A 20,754-nucleotide genomic window follows, 5' to 3' on the forward strand; every position below is an offset into this window, starting at 1 on the left:
CACACTCTGTAAGTCAAAAGTGCCTAACCATGTGGTAAAGGAACCTTCCTGAAGAGTGGTTTCCTCTGAAGTTTCTTTGAGCTGAACATTACATAGACCAAAAGTTATAAACAATCTGCTTCCTTTTGCTATCCATCAGTTCGTATCTGACTACCAGCTGGAGTAGTCATAGGTCAAACCTGTCCATTTTCTTGGTTTAGATCTAAATAGAAGTAGTTTAAAACGTCTTATAATGATAGGTTTAGTGTAGGCATAAGTCTGGTACAGTATTAGAGTTTTCTTTCTAACTTGCATTGAATTTATTGTGACTTCTGGTTGCCATGGGCCTTTCCTAAGAAAATAGGATTTAAGAGGTATATCTCTTAATTTTCAATATTCCCTCACTTCAAATGGTGTGAAAAGTGTCTTTTTTTAATACTGTCTGGGAAGAATGTATAGCTAAAGCCTGTGGTACCTGAAAGATCTCTTAAAAAGGATATGAAGGCTCTTGATGGCACATGATTCTGGAGATACTATTTCAAGAAGGTGTTTATGAGCACAGTGGATATTGCCATAAAGCCTGACCTGAAATCCCAAAATGAATGGTGTTCTCTGGCAATGGAGCTGCACAATGACCTATTGAAACCAATTCTACCAGATAAATGTAAGAGTTGTTCAGAATAAGCTGAAAAAAACCCCTGTTAAAGTGCCAGTGGTTCCAAGAGACTGCATAGTAAGAAAATGTTCTTTGAGTTCTGGTCCCTATGTGTATTCCACTGTGGATACGCATGTGCTTGAGACCGGAGAATTCTAGCAAGTAGTGTCCATTGGAAATGTAGATAGTAGTTAGTTAGAATCATCACTCCAGGGAATCATCTGATCCCCCAGCACAGGACTTAAGTTATCCCCAAGCTTCCTGGCTTTAGGAATTGCATCTACTGCCCCTGCTTCTTTTCATTCATTGACGACCACTAGCACTGCCTCTACTGCATTGGAGAAGCCCATATCTCCATTAAGTACTGTATATGCCACTCCTTTCCCAGCCGAAAGCAGTAGGCACGAAAACTCCAGCTTTGGAAGTACCTAATGGAATGCACCAGGGAGCCCCAGTTAGATCCAGGCTGGGGAGAATCCCAGGTACATCAGCCTAAGACATCAAGGAGTGCGCCTCCTAGCTTGATGTCTGACTCAGGACCAGGAATGACTAGAGCCAAGGATCCTTCGTCTGGCCCATCTCACAAGAGGAAAAGGCACTCTCTCTTGAGCATAAAAACAGATTCCTTTCTAGATCTGCTAAGAGTAGGGATCCCTTCCTGTCCCCATCCAGGTTGGGAAAATCCTTGCACACAGGACACAAGGACTTAAGTTCTCCTAGGCCTTGTGGCCATGATCAGAAGGTACATAAGAGCAAGGTTTCTTCAGTACCGCTCTGCATGTCATTGACACTGACCACAGTACCGACTAAGACAAAGTACCTGGACCTGAAGGATTGTGAACCATTGGTACCGACAGTTATTACATGGTTGAAGTCTCCTTGATTGGTGCTACTGTCAGATTCCCCTAAAGAACCACCAGTTACTAAGAGACCCTTTACACTGACTCCAGGGGTATGAGGCGACAAGACACAGCCTTCTAAGCCTCCAATATATCCGACACGACTGCACAGGATATCTTCATTCTCCCAGACCCGCAGTCTCCCCGGTTGTCGGGATCGACTCTCACCAGAGAGATTCTAACACCAGAAACAAGCCCATTCCATTAGCTACTCATGGCTTTGTGACATGGGTACTGATGGCACTTAAGATGGAACTGGACCTGACCTCATCATTAGGAGAGTCAGATGTACCAGTGGAACTATCCTCCCCTCCACCAAGGGAGTTCAGCTCAGACAGGGGATCAAGAGTCTCCTACTACCAATCTCGTCCATCTAAGTAAGGACCCGCTGCTAGGAACCAATTTTTCCTAATAGCTTGGAGACTGCCACAACCTACATTTGATCCCTCATACTGATGTTACTGGGGGCCATGGGGCCTGTACACATAGCATCTGGAGTCAGTATGATCCAAGAAGGAATATTTACACCTCTTTGCCTCCAAGAGGTCAACCAGAGCTTCCTGCCTATGCAGGAGGAAGAAGATGAATCAGATCTGCCAGTACCAGTAACAACACACATTTCATCTTCCTCACAGTTTCATAGTTTCTTCTTGACAACCACAGACAGTTCCAAGAGCTGCTTTGGAGAGTAGTAGAAGAGCCTCAGATTCCCTTAAAGGAGATCCAGGACTCATAACACAAGGGCCTGGACATCCTACAGCTTACAGGATCTAGCTGAATAGCACTCCCGGTCAATGAGGTGATTCTGGAACCAGCAAAATCTGTGTGGCACATGCAACCTACCCATTCTTCTTACCCTAAGACAGCAGCAAAAATTAATACTTAGTCCTGGCTAAGGGAGTGGAGTTCTTGTTCTCCCACCCTGCCCTGAACTCCCTACCTGTCGAAGCAGCAGTGGAGAGGACTAAAAACACCCAAGGGCCAGCCCTGTGGCTCAGGAGGCCAAGCATTTAGACCTTATTGGGAGAAAGGTGTTTACTTCCACCAGCTTCCAATTTAGAATTTTCAATTACCAGGCCCTCCTGGCGAAATGATTTTTTTGAATTATTCTAAATTCCTGGTCTCTAAAGACAGGTTACTCCAGGAGAATAGGGCTTTACTTCACACCCTTTTTGATAAGAGCATATCAGTGGCAAGAACCTGATTACAAGATGCAGTTGATGCTGCTGATACTGCTTCATGATCACTGATGACTGCTAGAGTGATGCATCAGGAATCTTGGCTACACTCTTCAGGGTTCCCCAGGTAGGTACAGAACACCATGCATGACTTGCCCATTAATTAAATCAGTCTTTTCCAGAAGACAGACAAGTCTTTGCATTCATTAAAAGACTCCAGGGCAATCTTCTGCTTCCTGGGTATATATATATATACCAGTCCTGAAGGAAGTAGCATAAGCAACCTTGCAAGCCAAGGCCTTTGCTACACCCTTTCTATCACAAGCGCATTTATGAGCTACTTTGCAAATGGTAGTGGGTGCAGAAATGGAGATATATTGTCCAATACACCTCTTCTGCAGCTACCCAGCCTCACCACCCTGCCTCCCCAACCAAAAGATAGTTTTGACAGGACACTAAGAAGCTGCAAACCAATGTTCATGACATCTCCACCCAACTCAGAGATCCATTTTGGTGGATGCCTAGCACAATTTCCCCACAACTGAGGGCAATAACAATTGACAACAGGTCATTCCTTTAGCTCAATAGAGGTTCACTTGACTGCAATCAGCACTTGTCACCCTCCAAGGGATGGCTTCTCTATCTTTATTCACTCAGTCACCTCCCAATCAAGTTCTTAAAGGTCTTAATTAGAACTTCCCCACTGGTAATAAGACCAACTGCTCAATCGTACCTTAATTTAGTACTTTCAGCACTTACCAAGCCACCTTTCAAACCCCTGTTTAGCTGTCTGATACATCACCTGACTATGAAGGTTGCTTTCCTCGTTTCCATCACCTTGGCCAGATGGGTAGGCGAACTGGAGTCCCTAATGGCAGACACTTTTTACACTGTATTTCATAAAGACAGGGTCTCGCTATGACTACATCCAAAATTCACCCATAAAGTAGTTTTGGAGGTTCACATAAACGAGGCTATCCCCTTACCTCTCTTCTTTCCAAAAGCCCACACCTTCAGCATAGAGAAGAAACTTCATTCTTTCAACATGAGATGAGCTTTGGCATTTTACCTACAGAGAAGAAAACAGATCAGAAAGTCATATGGGCTGTTCCTTGCCATAGCAGGTCTAGCCCGAGGACAAGCTGTTTTCTCCCAGTGTATCTCTAGCTGTATCCTACATTTTTATTCAGTGGGCAACCTTCTTCCCCCACTGAGCTACAGGCTCACTGTATGGGAGCACAGGCAGCCTTGGTAGCATCACTTCTAGAAGTACCTCTGCTTGCTATTTGCAAGGCAGCCATGTGGAGTTCCAGACACACATTCTTGGGCAATACACCTTGGTCCAAACCTCCTCCACTGATGCGTCCTTTGAGACAGTGGTTCTATAAGCACCCATATCACCTGGATCCTCACACCCTCCTTCTGTTTATGTACTGCTTGTCAGTCACCCACGATGGAATACACATGGGGAACAGCACTCAACGAAGAAAGGGCAGTTACCTTTCTAACTGCATTTTTTTTTAGATGTGTTGTCCTTATCTCTATCTTACTACCTGCCCTCCTTGCCTGCTGCTTTGGCTCCTCTCTGAATCAGGGTAAGAGGAGGAATTGGAGAGTCCTGGGTCCACACTGCCCCTTATACTCTCAGCATAGAGCACAAGGAGAGCAAGGGCACAGGTGCAGACCAACGGACATTACTGACTAGAATTCTTTGGTCTCAGGTGCATCAAGTACACAGGTACCTACAGTGGAATACAGATAAGAACTGTGCATCTCAAAGAATTCCAGTTATGAAAGGTAAGTATTTTCCCTATGCCTTAATAGGGACCACGCCACTGGATGCTGGGTGCATGGTTGCTTTCCCTAGATCCTAGGTATCCTGGGAAGGATGTCCAGGGTTCCTTGGATCTGAATTGGTCAGATTAGTCCTTTGCAGAGGCACTTGGAGTCTGGTTGTGTGTCCTCAGAGAGTTAGTTAAGAAGGGATATTGCAGATTTACATCTCCAGAGCTTAAGAGCTGTAGTAATTTGGATTAATGGTGATACTTTATATCACTGATGAATACATTCTTAAGGTCTGATTTTCAGGGGTACAGAACCTAACATCGCCCACTGACGTCCAAGGGAGCTGCAGCACTCAGCACCTCTGAAAATACTGCCATTGGTATTTAACCCTGCAAAAGTTACTATTTAACTATAAGATGGCAAACTGACCTATTTCAAAGGGTGGTTATACTCTCAACACAGCTGTAAGGTTATTTTTTAAAATTGTTGTTTTAAAAAAAAATACACTGGATTTGAGGTTCCAAACATGGAAATTTATAGAAATAACTAATATTTCAAGATGTGAAATTAAGATTTGCATTTTTATTGTAGTTTTGAGAGGCCAGATTCTGACCTCAGTTACACCTAGGCCAGTTGAAACCTAGGGTAACTCCATTTATCTCAGTGGATGTTAGAACTCCGATACACCCAACACTCACAAAATGTACAAGTATATATTTAATGTCTTATTTATGTCGCATTCAATGTTTTTGCCATGCATAGAGTTGTAAAGATGTGCCACCAGTGGAAAAGACTATTAAACTGCTCCCCAGTAGCCATGTTGCAAGACTGCAGATTTTTAGTGTAGAAGGACAAAAGGCTATTCAAATCAAACACCAGGATGAAATTAACTGGATTGCAGGCGATGTCATGCACAACCTTATCTTTCAAATGTATGATGAAGGAGAAAGAGAGATCATCATAACTTCAGCTCTAGCAGAAAAAATTAAGGTAGGTATTTTAGAAGAAACTTTATCATAAATTCAAAGTAAATGGGACACAATTGTAGAATATACAATACGTAAAGAAGAAAATGTACTGGCTTCTTTACAAGGGGTTTGTTCTCTCTTTTTTTTTTTTTTTTAAATCAGGTACATGAGCAACATTCCAACTGATAGTCTCTGGATATGTCTACACTGCAATAAAACTCCCATGGCTGGTTCTTGTCAGCAGACTTGGACTGCTGGACCGTAAAGTTGAAGAGTATACATTTGGGCTTGGCTGGAGCCTGGCTCTGGAACTCTCCCTCCTCGCACGCTCCCAGAGTCTGGGCTCCAGCTCGAGCCTGAACGTTTTATAGCCCCACAGCCCAAGTCCCAGTTAACTGACAGGCCAGCCCTGGATATTTTATTGTAGAATAAATATACCGCCACAGGCCCCTTGAAGATCTGAAGCACTATACAAACATGGAAATGTTACTTTTCTCATTTAATAAGATTGTTCATCGCTAAAAAAATCCAATAAAATGTTAAAACTATGTCCATAGAGGGGTAAAGACACTTAATGACCATTTTATTGAATTGAGTAAGACTTGCGTTATATGCATCATATTCTGTTACCAGTAATGCCAGAAACTATCTCAACAGTAAAGGTCTTAGACTAAGATTACTTTAATTACATAACACATTTTATTAATTGATAAAAGTAACATTACTTTGCTTGTATGGCATTCTTGTTCCTCAAGGCTGCTGAGACTCAATAAGAATCTTGCCTGAGTGAAAATTGCGGAACAGGCCCTTTGGTTTATTGAGAACATCTTTTGCAGTAATATACATTATGAAAAGTAGGTTAGTATTTTCAAGCCTTTTTAAAAATAAAATAAAATAAAAGTCCTGCCTCCTCCAATGCAAAACTTCCTCAACTCTTCATAGCTACTCTCCAGTATAATATGTTAATCCATGTAATACCTGCCCCAGAACTATACTCTTGGCTTTGGGGGCTTTCCCAACATTCAGTAGCCTGGTCAGATTTGTATCAAACCTGTAACTTCATGACGGACTTATGTTCCCTTATGTTCTTCCTCCTATATATAGATGTAGGGCTTGATACCCAGGCAGAGCTCCATTGAATTGATTCAGATTTTGTCTTGATAAGGTTCTAGAGCATTGGGACTCTGTTAACAGGACATTTTAGGCAGTCAGGCTGAATGTAAGTTCTCTTCAAAGTAGACTTCTGTATTTGTTCAGGTAACATAGGTTAGTGTTGGAAAAACTCAATGCTCTCATGAATAAGATTACTACTGCTGTGTATATTTTTACATACACGATCCAGTCCTGAAAACCATAATGTATATGTACAAATGAAGGGATGAATGTTGTATAGCCAGTGATTAGTTAATAAATATTTTGGTTTTAGGTTAACTGGACACCCAGGATTAACAGAGAGCAAATGATTCAGGGACTACTGCCTGATGTCAAAGTACCAACATCTGTAAAAGATGTGCGTTATTGCCTAATTACATTCCATGATGACCATGTATCTTTGGAGAGTGCATTTACAGTCAGGTCTGTTCTTTTAAAACACATTTTTATTGATAATGCTTTTTGTAAAGGGTTGTAATACTGTCCTTTAAAAAATAATAATTAGTGTTTTTTCAATAAAAGGGAAAAATATATAAATATTTGAAAGAGATTATACTTATTAAGAATTAAATAGGCTATTCTAAAGCAAAAAATGTTGATTGCAGAGAAGAACATGGTGTGTGAAGAAAAGCATCCGTGTATGGCAGTACATAGTTTGACAATCACTTATGAATATAAATGTATTTAAAGGGAGGATGTTGGTAGGCTTCAGTTGTCTGTGTTACAGGATTGTTGAAAAGCATTGGCCTCTCTCTATTGGTTACAACAACAATAAAAGGGAAATATTCGCATCAGTGCAGAGCAAATTGTTACGGGTATCCTACAACTGGAAACAGTGATTGTTAAATATGTAACAGACTTTCAGCATCTACAGCACTTGTACAAATATTAACTAAAAGTCAAAATATCTTTGCAAGGTAGGTTTGCAGCAATCAGACGTTCTCCAGATCCACAAAATACAAAATGGTAGCCAACCCTGAAGCCACAAGCCTGTACAAAGTTGAAGCAGGAGTTTCATCTTAAGTGATTGTAAAACACTAGCACACCTTGTAGTGCAAAATAAATTACTTGAATAGATGTAAGTTATTTTGATTAGATAGTAGCCTCCATTCTTCTTCAGGAGAAAGATTCTTGAAAAACACACCAAATTATTGTTCCTGAAACAAAACAGAACAATAGAGACCATCACCTTTATTGTTTATTCCTTATCTGAGAAGGTGATTCTTCTGTCTTCCCCTTGATAGGAATCTTCTTAACAAAAAGTGTTTAGGAAGCTGATTCAAGCACAGTTATTTGTAAAATAAACTTATATTTGCATCTGAAGAGATTTTTTTTTTTTTTTTTTTTTTGGTCAGACATGGTTGTCTCTTTACATAGTGCCAAATGCGCTGAATGTTTGGAGCCCAAAGACTTGTTTGGTGCCAATACACCATTAATATCACAAATTTATTCCCAGTCTCCCTCTAGATGAACTCTAGGACTAGCTCGGGAACAAGGCTTAATAGCCCTGAGAAGAATGTATGCAATGTTCTTGTAGCAGTGTTGGTCCCAGGGTGTTAGAGAGATGAGATGGCTGAGGTAATATCTTTTATTGGACCAACTTCTGTTGACGAGAAAGACAAGCTTTTGAACTACCCAGAGCTCTTCCTCAGTTCTGGGAAAGATACTAAGGCTTATGTCTGCACTGGCAAGCGAACAACAAAACTTTTGTCTTTCAGAGGTGTTTAAAAAAAAAAACCCCAAATCTTAAAAGACAAAAGTTTTGCCGCGACAGATGCCAGTGTGAACAGCACATTCAGCAGGAGCGCTCTCCTGCCAACAACAGAAATGCTGCTCATTGGTTGTAGAAGTTTTTTGTCATCAGGAGAGCTGACAAACAGCAGCTACACTGGATGACTTTTAGTGGCATGGCTGTGGTGACACAGCCATGTCGCTAAAAGCTGTGTAGTGTAGACATAGCCTCAGAGTGTCACAACTAAATATAGGTTTCACCTTAAATGGTCCCTTAGAATATGCGCTAACTACTTATACTAAACTATCTGTTCAACCTTGTATTTAGTTGTGACACTGAGTACCTTTTCCAGACCTAAGGAAAAGTTCTGTGTAGCTGTAACAGAAGTCGGTCCAATAAAAAATATTACCTCACCTACCATGTTTCTCTGAGAAGAATGGTCAATCCTAAACAGAGTAGACATAGCTTAAGCTAGTCATTAATATTTTATGGCCTCATTTAGAACAACCTGAATGCTGATTCCTTCAGCTGTTCACGGTCAGACATAATACCTGTGGAAGACAAAGTAACTCTATTCAGTAAATAAACAGACTTACTTTTATTTTATTTATTTTTAGAAAAAAATATAATTTTAAAGCTCCTCACACTAACTATTTGTGGTACAATTATACATACACCTCTACCCCGATATAACACGACCCGATATAACACGAATTTGGATATAACGAGGTAAAGCAGTGCTCCAGGGAGGCGGGGCTGCGCACTATGGCGGATCAAAGCAAGTTTGATGTAACACGGTAAGATTTTTTGGCTCCCAAGGACAGCGTTCTATCGAGGTAGAGGTGTACTACAGGAAGAAATAAATTCCTCAGTCCAATAAGATTGGTTCAGCCAAAATGCGCTGAAGGAAAATCTGGTCTACGTGCCTTTTTTTTATAGATGAGATCTTGATATCTTTGTGTATGTATATCACGGCATATTATCATGATCCAGATTCTAATGGATTTTACAACTAGACATATATTTTAAAATTAATTCAGACATTTGTACAATTTATTTTGTCCTAATCTGGTTACAAATACTGTTCCAAATTGCAAAGTAGGCTGGACTTTAGCCTGGTTACAAAACACAATTAACAATGTCATCTATGCTAAGTATTGGTAGCCAGATTAGTAGAAAAACAAGTTTTAACCAAGTTCCCTGACATCATTGTATTTTGTCATGCATACGGTGCTCACACTGGTTGTGGTTGAAGTGAAAATTCAAAAGTTTGTCAACTACTAAATCAAATGTAAGCACTTGAGTCTGTAATATATGCAAGGATATAATTTTGAAACTCTGCAAATGAATTATTTTTGTTAAATATGTTTGAAGTAATTGATTTAATGAAGAACTACAAGCCAATTTTGTATGCCAATTTAGACCACTTCCTGATGAACCTAAACATATTAAATGCAAATTAAAAGGACCAAATACATTACAGATGGGTGAAGAGCTACAAAGTGAAATCGGTGAGTACCTGCATGTCCTATGCTTCATTGTAGGATATAAATATTTCCTTATCTCTCATTATCCTGTTATCTGTACAAACAGAATGTGGCAGAAACTCTGTAGTACGTTGTCCAATATAAAATAGGCAGCTACATTTTAAAATTAAAATCCTAGTATGGAAGAGTTTATCACAGCTCAAAGTGAAAAGGTAGTGTTACAAATATCTTCTAGAAGACAAAACCCACCTGTAAATCTGAATTCCTAGTCTACTTGATATTCCTCCCTCTGGAGTTCAAATCATCAGGAAGATTTTATTTAAGTCATGCTGTCTAAAACCTCTTAATTTGAATACTATTTCAGAAATCTGGTCATCTCTATATTAATTTATTTTAAGGCTGAGGCTCCTAATTTGAATGGAAATAGGCATGTTGAGGAGACCATCAGCCTTTTCAGTATTCCTCAGTTTTGATGTTTTTCACAGCTTTTACCTCCTATTTCAATGTCTTTATTATGCATACATTGATGACTTCAATTCTCATGGCTATGATGCTACAAAAGTTTGGCTATGAGGTATTTTATTGGTAGAATTGTCAGTGAAATAATATGTTGTGATAATTGTTCAGCTGATAAAGAGGGTTTTTTTTCCATAGTATACAAGTAGTTTAGGTATGCTGAATGTGTAAATGACCTCAAAATAGTCTGAAAAATATCAGATAATATCTACTTAACTAACCTCTAGAAATTAAAAATATTAGGAACATTTTGTGGGGATATAAAAGTGTATCTTGAAATAAAACTCCCATTTTGTTTATGAAGCAAGAAAAAAAATCAGCATAAGACAGCTCATGTCAGTGCTCTAATGTGTTCTCACATGAGTTTAAATATTAAGAAGACTTCTCTTTTAATTCTATGTCAAGTTAAGAGATGATCTACTGCTAAAGGTCAGGGCTGGCTCCAGGGTTTTGGCCGCCCCATGCAGCCAAACAAAACAAAAAAAAGCCGCGGTCGCAATCTGCGGCGGCAATTCAGCGGGAGGTCCTTCGCTCTGAGCAGGAGTGAGGGACTTTCCGCCGAATTGTCGCCGAACAGCTGGACATGCTGCCCCTCTCTGAAGTGGCCGCCCCAAGCACCTGCTTGGTAAGCTGGTGCCTGGAGCTGGCCCTGCTAAAGGTAAATGTGTGTGAATGGGAAAGGAGTCGTCTTGTCAGGTATGGCTAGAGTAAATGAATGCATTTTTCACTATTTCCAATTTACCGTTTATACTCATTCATAAGCCGAATTTTTTTAGTGAAAAAGGGAAGCACCAGAGGGTCGGCTTATGAATGGGTATAGAGAGAGGGAGAGGTGGGACACAGCCCCTCCCCCCAACGGAGGGAGCAAGGAGAGGCAGCACAGCCAGCAGAGCCAGAAGGGAAGAGGCGGGGCTAGAGCCTCTCTGCTTCTGACCACGTTGCTCTCCCCCCAGCCTCCGAAGCAGCTGTAGCTCCGGGGCTGGCAGGCTGCAGCAATGCCGCTAGGCCCCGCCCCCCAGAGCAGGCTGTGGCCGCGCCGCCCGGCCTGCTGGAGCATGCTACAGCCTTGCCGCCCAGCCCAGCCTGTTGGAACATGCTGTGGCCGTGCCGCCTGGTCTGGCCCGCCGGAGCAGGCTGAGGCCGTGCTGCCCATCCTGCCAGAGCAGCTCCAGCCGGGCCAGAGACATCCTCCCCTGGCCCTCCCCAGATAAGGTGGGAAGGGATGGGATGGGGAGAGTGTAGGGGGTCCCAAGCTAGGGGTGGGGTCATGTGGGGGGTGGTCACAGGGGTTACTCCCCTGACCCCCAGCTTCTCCACCCTTCCCCCCAAAAAACGTTTCCCCACCAGTTGCTGTCCCAGCCCGTCAGGGTAAGCAGCTGGTGCGCCGGGACACTTTGTTTATGTAGGTTTACCTCCATGCCTGCGGGCGCTTGAGGTAAACAAACCATCTCGGCTCACCAGCAGCTTATCCTGATGGCCTGGGAGCCAAAGTTTCCTTACTCCTGAATTATAGGGTCGACCTATGAATGGGTCATAAAAAATTTCCATTTTTACTTATCCATCTTGGGGGAGTCGGCTTATAAACAAACCGGCTTATGATCGAGTTTATACATATATAGATTTTGTGCATGTTCATACTTTGTCTTATTAAAGAGGATGTTGTTCAGTTAGATTTTTTTGGAAAAATAAGCTTTCTTCTTTTTAATAGATGTGATGGTTACAGACCAGTATGGGAATCAAATTCAGACCCTCTCAGCCTCTTGCATAAATTCCTTAGGAGTTTCTGGGAATGGGCTGGATAAATCAAATTTGAAAACTACGTGGCAGGTAGGTACTCAGAAATACTTTCTAAGATGTCATACAGTGTGGTGTTGCCAGCATGTAGCAATTGATTTATAATAAAACTATTTGTCACCCAGCAGAAATTTAATCAAAATTGGAAAAAGTCTAAATTCTCTTTTTGATAGGTTAAAAGAGTCTGGTGATCTTAGAGATCTATTAAACTGTATCCCATGTGCCTGTTACAACTAGGGAATACAGCAACTTAAGTTCCTTTTTTACTACTGATGATAAATCTCCATGCCATTGCTGCAGCTATACAACAAATCTCATTTTTCTGGTTATGCTTCAAACTTTTAGTCATTTGACCTGTTCTTAGTCCATGCTCCTTTTTCTGTCTCTTGCTTCTAGGTATCAGTTTATTTTTTTAAAGTAATTTTCTCATTCAGTCTTTTGTGTTGTGCTTTGTGGATGTAGGGATGTTTGGTGTGGAGAAAAAAAAGAATAAGAAGACATAATGGCTAGATAGAGACAATTAGATGCATTACTGAGTCGCTAATAGAGATGATCCAAGTATTTTTCAATGCCTCTGCCACCCTTAAGTTTCTGGAATTGCAAGGTCTCAGCTTGTCTCTGTGTGACTGAAGAACGTGTTACCCCAAGTTCTTCTAAAAGTCCATCTTCTTGGAAATACCCAGGACATAGTGGACTTGGCAGAAGGATTTGCTAGAGCGAGCAAATTTCCTCAAAAATGTATAAATTGATGTGTAGAAAGCAAAGAGTGATTTGTGTTAGGTTTGGGGTGCAGAAACAGATGTTTGCTTTAGCTTTTCAAAATGTGGACTCCAGTTGCTGATAAAATAATTATGAACTGTTGTGTGATTATGCCTATATGTAATTACATAAAAATGTACAGTGACGCATATAAGATTTCCTCTAAGCCAATTTCTCAGAAAACTAACATCTGAAACAAAAGTTCCATTTTGTTTCTTTCATTTTGCCTGAAGTTGATGTAAAATATATCAGTCATTGCCTGGTTAATAGTCTTTCTTTCTCTTTCCAAGCTGGTGTTGTGTAAAACAATTTTAGCATATGTATTGTAAATGCAGTTTCTTTCAGTGTTCAATCATTGATCAGTGAACTAACTAAATTTTGTACTTTTTCAACTCTTAATATCATGTTTCATGTTCCTTGTTTTCCTTTAAAATGTTTTGCTATTTTCCAATTGATGTGAATTGTATTTTTTCTTAATTTCTAGCATAAAGATACAAAATCCTGCTACATAGAATTTCCGTCAAATAGAACTTAATTTAATTTTCAATGGCAAACAACAACAAAAATAAGGGGAAGGAAATTTATACGCTGTCCCATACAGTTGTGTTACAGATCCCCCCTCCTCCTTTTTTTTTTTTTTTTTTTTTGGTGTGGCTCCACTTGTAGGTCCTAAATAATTGGATTTAGGAGCTTTTAGCATTTATTATTGCATGCAATAGCTCTGCTGTAGTTTATGTTTGAATAAATTGAGATCCTCAACCTGCTTTTCATTTTTATGGGTTCGGGCAATAAAGACAAGTGGCTGATCTTGCTTTCTGTCTTGGGCAGTTTAATTTAATATATGCTAGTATTTGATTTTAACACAGCCTTTAAATATTCTGCTCCTTGAGTGAGTTATTTATTTTGACTGGGAATAAGCTATCATTTGTTTTTTCATGTTGAGTCATCATGCTAAGACAAGCAAATATATATTGTGTCTGGGCTTGTACATTTTTGACAGTTTTGCACGGTTGTTTTTCGGGATGACCTGTCCTTAGGTATCATGCATAAAAATAATTAGATAAAAACCCATTTACTATGAAGATAGATGTCTTAAGAATATGTAGAATTAGCTTAAAATCAGTCACTTTATTTGCATATCCCAAAATACCTTGACATTTTAACAGAGATCAAACATTGCAATATAATCTTTTCATTTATTATTCAATGAACAACAAAAATACTGGCATCCAGTGTATATAAATAGTAAGTCACATTTTTAAATCTGAAAAAAGAATAAATTACATTTCGCTTTGCTTTTACTAAAAACATGTTACACTTCTGTTTCTTAATAGGAAAGTACACAAACCATGGCTGTCAAAGGTATTAGGTTTTATCCAGGTCCTCCTGGAAGTAAAGAATTGTGTTTTGCTTGGCGTGAATTTTCTGATTTTCTCAGAGTAAATTTGACTTCAGGACCTCCAGTTAAACTACACCTTATGGATTGGCCAGAATTAGGGGAGGTGAGTCAGCTTCTTTTGGTTCAGTTCCAAAGGATTTAATACCAGCTTTTTATATTTCCAGAGTTTTTGAAGTGTAAGGAGCAAAGATGAAATCTGTTGAGTTTTTCTTTCAGTATAGTATACAGGTCTGTTGCATCTTATGCGCATTTAACATGCGCGATTTCAGCTTTACATGGCAAAAACAAAACAAAAAAATAACCATTTTAATACTGTACCTGTAGTGAGGGCGATTCCGCCCGCAATTGAACTCAATGTAATTTTGACTATACTCGATTTTTGCTTTACGCGCTAACCGCGGAACGGAACCCCCGCATAAGATGAGACTTGCCTGTATTCAGTATTCCTGAAAGTTTCTACAACATAACAGTCCGGGAGATCAAAGTTCACTATCTCTACAAGACGGTATAGTATAGACAGAAGCAATTTAAGCTTCCACCAGTGCCCCTATTAATATGGATATGTGACAGGGTATCCCAGACCCTCTGAGGCCCCTTGCTGGAAGTCTTTTGGCCCTGCCACACCCCATTACAGGATACCTGTGTGTTTTGAACTAGACTGTGACCATCCGGTCATTTTGTGTGTAGCAGTTGGCTCAGCGCCCTGCAGGGAGGGGTCCCGGCTGCACCATGTGACCAAGCAATCTGAGGTGCATGTGACCCAACACACCTGCTCCCCCATGCATTGCCTCCACTGGGGCTTTAATGCTCTACCATAGGCAGCCTAATTTAGGAGGCAGCTGATGGAAGTCATGGCCTCGTGTTCCTTGGTCATGATTTGTTGGGAGGAGGAGGGTAGTTCTTGCTCACACCCCTGTAATGATTGTCTGACGCATTCTATTTACAATAAAGTAAAAAATATATATATTTGTATCTTTTTCAGCCTATTGCAATAATTAATGGCAGAGAACTGCAGAAGCCTCTGATAGTTCAGCTCTGTGATCAGTGGGAAAATCCATCTCCTGAACCAAATGTCAAAATCAGTCTTGTAAAGGCTAGCAACTTAAAGGTAAAATGAGAGCTTAGAAGATGTCCTGGCAGCTTTTATGTATCAAAGCTCATAAATATCATCTACCAAGACATAGCTACATCACCTCCCTACATCTCTATCTAGTTTCTCCTTTTTAAAAATATATTGAGGAATTTTAAAGTACAGATGTGAATATGCCAGCAAAAAAGAGCAGAATAATCTTCTACAGTAATAACATACAATAAATAATGAAAAATAATTCCCATCACAGATTCCACAGTGTTTTTTCTTGTTAACTAAAATTAAATACAGTAACTAAACTAATAATTTATGCTATTCATTTGTAACTTTTTTTTTAACTTTCTCTACCTTCTCCATATTCCTTACATTTCTTCTTATTACTACTTTTACTTAGTCTTCAGTTTTGTACTTAAGTAACTTACCAAATGACAATAAAGAACAGAGTCAGTAATATGGTACATAATCACCTTGTTCAGGATTTCCCAAACTGTAGCCCATCGAGAACTGTCTGATGGTCTGCAAAAAGCTGGCAGGCTACATAATTCTGGCTTCCCTTCTTGTTTCCCTCTTCTAATGCGGAGATCAAGGATCTTTGCAGTGAAGATCAGTGGAAATGAGGAGGAGACAGCTTAGCTGTGTGTAAACAATTGCTGTTGTTGCCACTAGGATATTATGGAAATATATTTGTAAGATGGTTTTCACACTTGCAGATGGGATGGAGGTGATCTCTTTATTAAAATGTGGTCCACATTATGAAAAAGTTGGATAATCCTGATTTTTGTCTATTTTTAATGTGTGCTAGTTTTTGCTTATATACAAGATATTCTTTTTCTGCTGCACAGCTTCTCTCCTCATTCATCACAAATGGGTAATTCCTCATCTGTGGAATTTGGTGCTGAAGGCTCCAGAGTTAAACTACACCCTTCTACTCAGGTCACAAAATGTTTTGCCTTTGTGGGCAGAACAAGTTTACTGGAGGTTCTGCATCAGCTACAGATAAATTTAAAATTGGAGGTTTATACTGAAATAAATATGAAAATGAATAATGCAATCACTACAGTATTTTTTCTGTTATTTATTAATACTTAGTTCAGTTTATGTGGTTTCCAAATTTTTAATCTTTCAATGTGCTGCATAATTTTGTATTGAAAAGTTATAAGCATTATAGAAGTTTGGGGGGAGGGTTTGCAGTTGTGTAAGAGAGACACCAGGGAAGATGTGATGGTTCCGTTTCTCCCAAATACTTTGTTGTTTAACTTCAATTTTTATTCATTTTCATGCTGGATGATTTTATTTCACCTTCTAACTCCTCTCTTCTTCACTGAGGAATCACCAGAATATTGAGGCTGTAACCTCTGGTTTCTTTGGTACAACATTGGTTTTCCTCTTCCCTCTACTGTCACAGCAAAGAAGCTTTGCAAGCATTGAGTCAAGTCCAAGAGGTGCTACAGGCAGTTTTTCAGGTGCCTCAAAGGACAGCTATACCCTGCTGCTACAATCCACCAGGCCTTGCTTTGTCATGGCCTAGGGCTTTGAGTCAGACTGCCATGCTGGGGCCTCTGCTCCCCTGCCCAAAGCTGTGACTCCACCATGGGAGGCTTGACCAGGAACATGAGGATTCCCGCAAAGAGGAGAACTTCTCACAGCCTGCTCAGGGCTAAGACTTGCAAACTCCAAAGGCTCTGAGTGTCAAAAAGACAAAAGCCAAGCATCCCTTTCATAAGGAAGTGATTCGTATTGTTAATGAGCAAGTCCTGTAAAAATTATGATTTAAACTTTTTCTCTTTTGCTTTCCCAACCTGCCTCTTCTGTGTCCTGCAGCATGTCTGGGTATGCAAAGAAGCCTGTTATTCCTATGAAGCCCTGTCTCAGCAGCAGTGCAATGGGGAATTGTGCTTGTCTGGGTTTCAGCCCATAGACCTTCACTCTGCCAGCTCTTCCCCAGAACTCTTGTTCGTTCAGTGTATAGTACCTGTAGTTAATAGTTTGATTAGTTTTAGTTTAGTTTAGTTAGTGCGCCTGGGCTGGGACATGCCTCGCACCCCGGGTTTTAAGTCGTGCAACACTTGTAGGCGACCAGTGCTAGTGAGTGATCTGCATGCGGACTGTTTACACTGTTTGGGTGAAACCCATCTCAGCAATCGCTGCAAGATTTGCAAGTTGTTCAAGCCTTGGACCGAGAGAGAGAGATGTTAGGCTCCGGGCCATCCTGATGGAGTCGGCCTTGACCCTGATTCCGGCGCGCCCCTCCAAGTCGGTACTGGGTACCGCGGTGTCGGTGCACTGAGACCCCCTGGTGCCATCTACCAGTTGACACCTCTTCCCGTTCATGGTGCACACCAAGAAGGCTAAGAAGAGGCCTTCTCCGCCGTGGCACTGGAGTAAGACTGGGGGAGAGGCTAGACCCATGTTAGGCAGTCCTTGGTCCCCATCGGCCTCCAGGCCTCCGACTCAGGTCAAGCGGAGTACCCTGGCCCATTCGGAGCAGGCTTCTCCAGATGTCCAGATGCCCTCCATGCCAGAGGCCCTGCAAATGGCCCAGGACGTTATGTCCATGCCGGTATCAGGAGCATCGCCAATGTTGGTCCTGTGGTCAGAGGCAAGCCGCTGCTGGGATCTCCACAGTTGCCCCCGACTCGGTACCGGTCACTGTCGAGGGAATGTTTCTGATGTCACTCGCCGCTCAGCAACCGTCCTGTGCGTAGTCCATGCAGGTCGCTATCAACCCCCACCAGGTTGTCTGGTTGGGTTCCGACTGACAGGGACTCCAGCCACCGCTCCGCCTTGAGGAGCGGACACCGACGGGACCGAGGCAGATGATGCTGAAGGTCCTCGTCTCAGAGGGGCTATTGTAGCCCGTCACAACACAAACATTGACACCATTCCCGTTCGTTGTTTCACTCCAGGACCCCGCTACGGCACTGCTCCTACAGCCCTGGGCATCGATCGCCTCGCTGACGCGGATCCGGCTGCCGAAGCCAATCGCAGAGCAGCTGCTACCGATGGTACCATTCCTCCACGTCGGGATCATGGTCTCGTGGTGGGCACAGCTCTCGGTGCTGCCACTCCTTCCGGTCCAGGCACAGCGGCAGGTCATACGTCAGCCCGGCCTCCCTTCGTAGTTGTCCATCGATGGGTCAGGCCAGCCAGGCCGAACAGCCTCCTCCGCCGGTGCCACAGCAGGTGCAGTGGTACCGGGCCCCGTGGCCAGCACAGTGGTATCAGTGGGCACTGTGACCCCCGATGCAGCCCCCGGTGGGGTCTCGCTCGGTGGCCGAAGCCTCGGAACAGCTGTTGGCCTCCCGCTTCCGGCCTCCGAGGAAGGAGTTGGTAGGATGTGCATCTTCGGCGCCGTGCCCAGAGAGCGACCAGGTGGTGGATCCTCCATTGCCAGTGGACACACAAATTACCGTGCCTGCCTCCTCGCCCTCCCCTTTACAGCGATTACGGCCCCTCTGTCCAGCAGGAGGAATCTAAAGCCCACCTATTGAAAAGGGTGGCATCAAACCTCAACCTTTAGGCAGAGGTGGTGGAGGAGCCCTCAGACTCCCTTTTTAATGTCCTGTCCGCCTGGATACCAGGCAGGGTGGGCTTGCCACTCCACGAAGGGGTGGCGAAAATTTCAAATGCCTTGTGGCAAACCCCAGCCTCATTGCCCCCCCCCCCCATCTCTAAGAGAGCAGAATGCAAGTATTTTGTGCCCACTTAGGGACACGAATACCTATACACCCATCCTGCCTCGAGTCGGTCAACCACAGAGAGCGGCAGGGCCAACCAGCCCTCACTCTGACAAATAAAGCTTCAAGGAGGCTGGATTCATTTGGGAGAAAAATTTATTCGTCCTTGAACTTCCAGTTACGGGTGGTGAACCCTCAGGCTCTCCTGGGCCAGTATAAAAAGTCACGGGACTATAAGAAATGCCCGCATCCTGCCCTCCTTCCCCTCTGTTGGAGTTGTCTGGCAAGAAAGAACTGAGAGTGGGGGGAGCATGCAGCGCCCCTTATATCGCACCATGAAGGCGCCACTCCAGGGGTCACTAGGGGCGCTCCCCTACAGGTACTGCTAGGGGAAAAACTTCCGACACCAGTGCACGTGGCGAGCACACACACCTATTGTGCAATACACATGAGCAACACATTTCAAAGAACACCAGAAACGGTAAAGGTAACTGTCTTTTCCGCTTCAAGCATTATTTGATAAAGCGTTTCTTGTATGCACCCCCTTCGAGGATATTTTAAGATCCAAATGGGGTCCTGGGTTAAAACCAAATTTAAACTAAAATGTTATCTTTTTATAAAAAATTTCTTTAAGTTTTGGGAATTTAAGTCCCTTGAGAAGGGAGCTTTCTTCCTAAAGATCCCATGGATATGAGAGTGAGAAGACAATAAACAGAGTTCAAAGCCTTGACTATAGACATTCAGCCCGAAAGTTTTTCTGTACTTACCAAGGAAAACATCCTTGGTTCCAAGCAAATGGCTCATTGTGGGGATTTGATCCTTACCTTGAGTGTGAAAGGTGTCGGGTATGCATTCTGGTCACATGCTTGCAGTGGTATGCAAAATATTCTTTAGGCAATTTTTCATGAGTCCTGCTGTGATTAGTAACGAGCAGTAGCTCTTGACTCAATGGCTACAAGAAAGTCAGTTTACACCCATGAATATTCATCAGTCATCCCAAACATATTCCCTGGCATATGAATTTGCAGATGTGAGGATGTTTGAGGAAACATTAGCGAAATTAGCAGGTGAGAATACAGAGACACCTTAACCTTCCCTCAGTTTTCTGGAGCTGACCACGAATCTCCAGATACTCATTGGATTTGAAACCCATTCTTCATAACAGTTGACTCCATTTCAACCTTAAGTATCTTGCTTAGGAACATCTCCTAAAATTGTCAAGTGATCACATGATGAAGACCCGAGTTTTCAAATTTAAAAAAACAAGAATTCTGGATTTCTGTTAAAGGAGAGTATAAAGAACTCAGTGATGAAATTATGGAAGTATTGCTTCCATTCACTCCCAGCTATCTCTGTGAGTCTGGGTTTTCAGCAAAGACCTCTGAAAACTAAACACAGAAATCACTGAAATTTAGCACGTGACCCAAGTCATTTTCCATTAGAGATTCAGCCAAACATTGCACAACTATGCAGTTCGAAACAGGCCTGCTTTTCTCACTGAAATCTTAAGCTATGTGCAAACATGCCAAAAAATCCATATTTTCACATTTTAGTTTTAAAAACACAGATTTAATTGGATTATATTAAACTGTATGTGGTTAAATAAAATCTCAAAACCATCCTTCTTGAATCTAGTGTTTTGAACTTTTGAATATAGTGTCCTAAGTCAGTGCCTTTTTTATTA

General features: G+C 41.9%; 1 protein-coding gene across 2 annotated transcripts in view; it reads left to right on the forward strand.

Moving 5' to 3' along the window:
* The window catches only part of SMCHD1 (structural maintenance of chromosomes flexible hinge domain containing 1), a 163,769-nt gene that overhangs the window by 84,474 nt on the left and 58,541 nt on the right, over nucleotides 1-20,754 (forward strand). For both annotated transcript variants that reach the window (XM_054018979.1, XM_054018978.1), the window contains exons 25-30: nucleotides 5,259-5,486; nucleotides 6,891-7,039; nucleotides 9,771-9,859; nucleotides 12,060-12,178; nucleotides 14,239-14,406; nucleotides 15,286-15,411. In XM_054018979.1, the coding sequence (XP_053874954.1) occupies nucleotides 5,259-5,486; nucleotides 6,891-7,039; nucleotides 9,771-9,859; nucleotides 12,060-12,178; nucleotides 14,239-14,406; nucleotides 15,286-15,411 (879 nt within the window). The remainder of the gene's footprint in view (nucleotides 1-5,258; nucleotides 5,487-6,890; nucleotides 7,040-9,770; nucleotides 9,860-12,059; nucleotides 12,179-14,238; nucleotides 14,407-15,285; nucleotides 15,412-20,754) is intronic.

The sequence above is a fragment of the Malaclemys terrapin genome, chromosome 2 (genome assembly GCF_027887155.1).
Source record: "Malaclemys terrapin pileata isolate rMalTer1 chromosome 2, rMalTer1.hap1, whole genome shotgun sequence".
NCBI classification, from domain to species: domain Eukaryota; kingdom Metazoa; phylum Chordata; order Testudines; family Emydidae; genus Malaclemys; species Malaclemys terrapin.